At 37.9% G+C, this 6,430-nt stretch overlaps 1 protein-coding gene across 2 annotated transcripts in view; it reads right to left on the reverse strand.

Moving 5' to 3' along the window:
* LOC149772722 (uncharacterized) overlaps window positions 1-6,129 on the reverse strand; it is an 11,195-nt gene extending 5,066 nt beyond the window's left edge. For both annotated transcript variants that reach the window (XM_089947441.1, XM_089947440.1), the window contains exons 1-3: window positions 6,013-6,129; window positions 4,902-5,155; window positions 2,521-2,657 (exon numbers count right to left, since the gene is read on the reverse strand). In XM_089947441.1, coding sequence (XP_089803567.1) covers window positions 2,521-2,657; window positions 4,902-5,111 — 347 coding nt within the window. In that variant the 5' untranslated portion in view covers window positions 5,112-5,155; window positions 6,013-6,129. The remainder of the gene's footprint in view (window positions 1-2,520; window positions 2,658-4,901; window positions 5,156-6,012) is intronic.
* Window positions 6,130-6,430: the final 301 nt, after the last annotated feature.

Genomic DNA, 6,430 nt, shown 5'->3' on the forward strand with positions numbered 1-6,430 from the left:
GCCTGTTTTGAGGACTTGCTATGCGTGTGGGTGTTTGCATCATTGCTGCTTTTGTGACTTGTTTTGCCTGTGTGTGTTTGCATCATTGCTCTGTTTTGGTGACTTGCTCTGCGTGTGGATATCTGCATCATTGCTGTTTTTGCGACTTGCTTTGGGTGTGTGTGTTTTCATCATTGCTCTGTTTTGGTATGTAAAGAACACTTAAGATACCAAAACACTGTTTATGGACAGATGCACTTTATAAGTGTTTTGTATATCTATATTATGTTTTCAACGTTTGTCCATGATTGCAGATTTACTTTCAGATAATGATCATTTGTAAACAATCACGTTTAGATAACTAGATTTTGTCCATGATTGTAAGTTGAAAATAATATGTTCACATGTTGTTTTTTTAGTCCAGGATATTCCAGAAACAGACTTGTTGATAATTTGATTGGATTTTTTAAAAATAAAAATGACTTATGTCTAGGTTAAGTGAAATATTGTATAAATAGGGACTTGGAAAACAAATAATGTATTGCTTTTTTAGAATCAGTCTATTGCAATCCTTTGTGTCACGTTTACCCCGACCCAGAGTAGCCCCAGTTTGAAACATGTATAATCAAGGTAATTCTGACAAGCCATTGTTTGATGTTAAATATTGCCGAAGGCTAGCACTAATCCCTTACGTAAGATTGCCGTGGCTAGAAGTGGAGAGCCAGACCTAGGAGCTACGAGGCCGCCAGATAGTCAATTATCACCTAGTTGTGGAAACGTTTGTCCAGATCAGAAGAAGTTGCCCGAAGAAGTGGGAGTGTCTTAACTTCTTTTCCCTGCAGACAGACAGCCAGGTTGAACTGGCCGCTAAGACGATTGGACAGGGTCACAGCGCCACCCAATCAGAATCGAGATAGGTGAGAGACCCTGATTTGGCTAGAATGACACCTCCGCGTCTTCCGGCAAGAATTAGTTCGCTAAGAAGAGATTGCCCAGAGGAGCTAGCGTAACTCCGAACAGCCATTCGTTATTGGCGGGAATATCTTAGAACAGGAAATGCTAAGTACAGACAGCTTCAAATAAGGAAGCTTTGAGGGACAGACCAGTTACAGTTTGGTCCCGTAGTCTCAGATAGAGAGACGGAGGACAGGAGAAGAAAGGAGAGAAGTCAGGAGAAGTTGAAGTCTAGGAGGAAAAGGGGAGAGAAGGGAGGAAGAGGAAATTGGGAGCGAAATTGGAGGAGGAGATAGTCGAGAGGGAAACGGAGTGGAAGGAGTGTTGGAGGAACGGAAGGAAGGAAGGAATTAGCGGGAAAGAAAGAGATGAGTAGACGCAAGGACAGGGGGAAAATCGAACTCACACTGTAAATCACGGGTTGAATTAGGCTGTCACTTGGTCGAGGGAAAGACGGGTGACTGAGAGTTTATCGTTTAAATTATCGAATTTATTAAATTGTTATTAATTGAGCTTCATCTTCGTGTTCTCTATAATTTAACCGTCGGCATTGCTGACTGGGGGCTCAGAGCTGTAAATCTACCTCGTCGCTAATTTAACTTTCTAACCCCACGACCACGGGTGGAACTTTCATCATAATTTAAATAATATATATTGGAAGAACCCCACCCCAATGCGTGCAACCATCACACTTTGACTTGTACTGGGATTCGAGAGAAATTATCTAATCAAAGTGTTCATTGGAATTACTAAGTGCTCATTGACTTTAGATTAATACATTATTTTGGAATTACTGTGAACTCATTCAAAATCATTCTAATTGCATCATTGGGATACATCAAGATATTCAAGACTATTGGAATTTGTATGGAACATTCTATACTTTTGGGTTTGATATAGGACATTTAGGATTATTTGAAATTTAATTCACAAAATTATGTGTCAGTTAAATTTTCACTTTGTAACATAGAGAATCACATTCTTTCTTGATTTTACTTACATTGCTGGTTTCACCTTTCTGTTACATATATTAAGACACGGAGTCGTAACATAAGAAGTACATTTATATGATAATTAACAAAAAGGAGTATGTGTCTTTATATAGAAGTGTCCACAAGTACAGATTTCACTGCATATTTTGTCATTGACAACTACAGATTTCACTGGACATTTTATCACTGACAAGTAGAGAAGTCTGAGTTTTGAAATTATATTTGTCAAATTTTGCACGAATTGTATTATTCTTTTATATTCCAACCACTTGAACATTTTGATAAGTATCATGTAATGCGTCAATGAATTTACCCTATATACCCGCAAATAAGTCGGGCTCAGCTAAAAACTACATTGACCTAGATCCGTGGTAGCATAGTACGCCAACAGATAAGGGTCTATGTTGTTTTTCAGCTTGACGACTGATACATGAGTATATACGGTAAATTCTTGCGTCTGTACTTTTCGACATGCGATAATATCGGTTGTACATTTTAGCGGGTTGAAAAACTAGACAATAAATAATGTATTCAATGACACTAAAGCAAAATAATAAACAACACCTCCGGACTAATTACAGTGGCTGAAACGTACCCTATAGTCGCATTTACTCGCTGGTATATATTCACTGCATTACTGTCACAACACGTGACCGTATAGTAGCTGTCATAGAACGAGTTGAAATCTGCATACACCTCAGTTTTGAAAATCCAGTTAAAGCACGACGGAGGCTGAAATGAAATGACAAAACATGTCTTCTTTTTGCACATGGATTGCCTCCTATATAGCTAAGAAGATAGAATGTCTCTTGTATGGCAAGACAGATAGAAAGCTGGCATAATGCAAAATTTTGTAGGGGTAGTTTCGCATTCAGGGTCAGCGTGACAGGTAAACATTAAGTTTGACGTGTGTGCTAGACACGCTATAAATTGTTGACTGCTAGGGATGGAATCTGTTCTGTTTCGGCCATGAATTGAACTTTAATTAAGACTCACGCGGTTAGCGATTGGAGCTAGATAGAGCGCAGTGCTAACGCAAGGTCAATAGCGGTAAAATGACAAGAGTTGCGATATTAGTCCGTCCAAGTTTTCTGCTGAGGGGGAAAATCTGAGGAATTCCGAGGAAATTTAATAAGTAATGTCGGATAAATTTTGTATCTCTGATTCTGAGAGAAGGCAAACCATTCAAATGTCATGTTATGTAATTTATTAAATTGTTATATTTTACATACGGGGGATCCTGCTATTCTATTCTGTATCTCTGCTAAGATATCTGTCATTCCATCCCTTAATTTCATATAACCAAAATCCTTAAGGAGTGGGGGAGATCACACATCTTCACCACCTCCTGACAGCTAGATAGATCGGAACACTGTAGATACCATGATGCATGCGGATTCGAAATGTCGTAAGATCACAAAGAAAATACCTGAGCTAAATTGCAAATTATGAGGCTTAAGGTTTTTCGACAGGTGTATGATGAATATTTCGATGCATGGTTGAATTTCGAAATAAGTGCAAAACTTGTGCATTATTTAGATACGGAATATTTTTTTAAAAAAAGGGAAAATATACTCAGTTGGCACACGCGGTTAATAGTCTGTGTACCGTTGACATACACATATTGCATACGTCAGAAAGAAAAGATGGAACCGAACTTTTACGTTTCAGAAATTTGAGATGCCGATCGACTACCTCTCTGTTTTTGCTTCTTTTCAAACTCTTTTTTTTTATGCAGTTAATATTCACATTTGGTTACTGATAATATCAGAATATCAATCACGCCAGTTTTGCTTTACTCCAATCATTTCCGATCCATTCGGGAAAGAATAATAGCCCTTATCATTTGTAATCAGGTCAAAATCTTATTTTAAACTTCTATAACGACATCAGCTAAGCAATCCATGTATGATATTCATATCATTTATATCTAGCTTTCATATCTTGATTTTGAATTTATTTGTTTTAAAATATTGTAATAAATATGGAGTATGCGCATTTGGTTATAGCGCCCCGTTTTAAGGAATTCTTAGATTTGTGTCATTAATTGTGTGATTATTGGAATTTGGCGTAATGGAAATATCCATAGCCCGAAATAATTATCCAATTACTAGGAGCAAACGTCACGGAATGAAGTGTTAGTGAGTTTCCATGATGCCATGGTTCAGTAGTAGTGAATTCCGGCCAAAACCGAATGAATGTCCCTGTCGTAAGATAGACCATCTTAAAATCTAGTGGTGTACATTGGTCGTGTGACTGCAGTGTGGCCATAGGGGCAAATATGGTGCAGTTATTATGGCAAAATGTGCATGGAAAATATACACTGACTGGCCTAAGGTGGCGGAGTTAAAATAGTTTCCAGTGTTAGAGAATACTCGCATTGTTTCTAAGGCGTGAACGGTTGGCGGTACGGAAACCTGATGAAGATGAACCATGCCGATGTGCGGTTGATAGATATTTGGCAGGTTGTTTTATATGTGGTCTTACATTAATTATAGTAAAATTTAGGTATAGAATGGACACGTCGGGCTTTCTAATTTACAACTGAAGTTGTATTGAAGTCTTTGGAAAGTCGGGGTAAACTTATGACTTCTAGCGAGAATCGCGCCAGGGTTTGACAACCGCTCGGTCAAGTAAGGACCCTTGGCTTGTGACAATATGTTAACTGCCTCTTTTATAATCACACTAAATGATTTTGTTTTATTTTGATTATTGGCAACTATAGATTTGGGCCAATAATACTATATTTGCGAACAAGGAAGAAACTACTTCACAGCGAATGGTATTATGTGTGTGTGTGTGTGTGTGTGTGTGAGAGAGAGAGAGAGAGAGAGAGAGAGAGAGTCATTACATACTAACAGAAATGCAGCAGAAGATGTAGCCGGTGATATAGTACAAGATTAGACTTAATCCTCTCCGATATTTTCTTTATATATTAGCAGTTTGATTGCTTTGTTTTATCTATATGATACTCACATTACCGTTATCAGCTCTCCCACCACAGTTCCCAACAGCATTGGCGGTATAATTGATTGTGTCCGTCACAGTTTTATTAGCTCCTCCAAGGTCGTTAAGATTATTGGTACATGCAACTTCGTCTCTTGACGTTAGGAACGTTGTGGTGTTCATACCGAGAATGAGGTTAATTGGATCTCCATTCGGTACGAACCGGAAATTAACGGTCATTGTGTTTGGAGTAACGGAGTCTTCTTTAGTGCAGAGATACTGCGCTGAAAAACAGAAAAAACAGATCACGATTAAGACTTGATTATTTTATCCATAGAGCCAAACCTGCACTATAGCTCATTTATATAAAGCAAAGACCTGTATATAAAGGCCATTTAAAAGAGGTCTCCTTTATACACAGATTATAAAATATTTACCTGAATTTAAATTTTGATGATATCTTTCATTAGAATTTTACCAATTTACTGTTGATGCTTGCTGGAATTCCACAAGCAAGGAAAATCATTGATTTAGCTGCAAAATTGAAGGCGCGTGAAGAATGAATTTACGAATTCATACTCCGTATTTGCTCATGTAAAACTCACACCCAACTGTGTAATGCGCAGATCCAAATCGACGTCTACAATGTTGGCTCTACTACCGATTTTCATCAATCAATCAGCATAAACCTTTATATGCGGTCATGTTGCATATCTTGATCTAGGGTGTCTGCAATCGGTGTACATTGTAAACGGATAACTACGGTAGTCCGAAAAGACCGTGATTAAATGCAATGGTGTTATCAAATGTTGGAGGTTTACTGAAAAGGTTAGAAATCCTGGAGATGCATAGATTAAACTTATGGATCAAAATCAAAGCAGAATTATCCGGTTACTTAAATTACTGCGCAGAAACAAAATGTTAACGTGATTCTAACTCACAGAGTCGCTTGGGTAAGTAGTATAAACCACGATCATAGCATCAAATAGATGCCTTGACAAATTTGGGATTTGCTCTTCACACCGTTGAATACTTTCAGAAAATTAAAGTCGTATGTATAAGCTATTGATTTTGGTAACTTCGTATTTGATCCTTATTTTTGATACCATAATTCACAGTTAATCCGCCTAGCGCCACCTACCTTATTTGAATAAGTATCACTATTCTTCTAATAGAGCGGACTAGCAGCAGTCGTGAAAATGTATGGCCTTCTGTCTTAGTCTTTGTAACTAACGGAGATAAAACTGTTGAAACGAAACAAGCTTAATTTGTTACGATAAGGATGAAAACTTAACTGAGAATGCACTAGAGGTTTTTGAGTGTTTCGTTATAGGTACCGTATTTACCCGACTGTGACATTAATCAAACTACAAACCGTGATCTACTGCCAAACATTGCGTTGGCAGATCAGATTCTATGCTGCTTGTTCTACTTTGGAATTCAGTCGAAGAGAGGCCATAACATTGGTCTGCCAGCGGTTAATATCACGGCTGATCTGACCTGAAAATGAACAAGCTTCTGATTCCGAGTTTTAGCATGAGATTTTGTGGTAGCAAAAT

Source organism: Sinohyriopsis cumingii, unplaced genomic scaffold (genome assembly GCF_028554795.1).
Source record: "Sinohyriopsis cumingii isolate HCF-2022 unplaced genomic scaffold, ASM2855479v2 utg001196l, whole genome shotgun sequence".
In the NCBI taxonomy this organism is placed as follows: Eukaryota; Metazoa; Mollusca; class Bivalvia; order Unionida; family Unionidae; genus Sinohyriopsis; species Sinohyriopsis cumingii.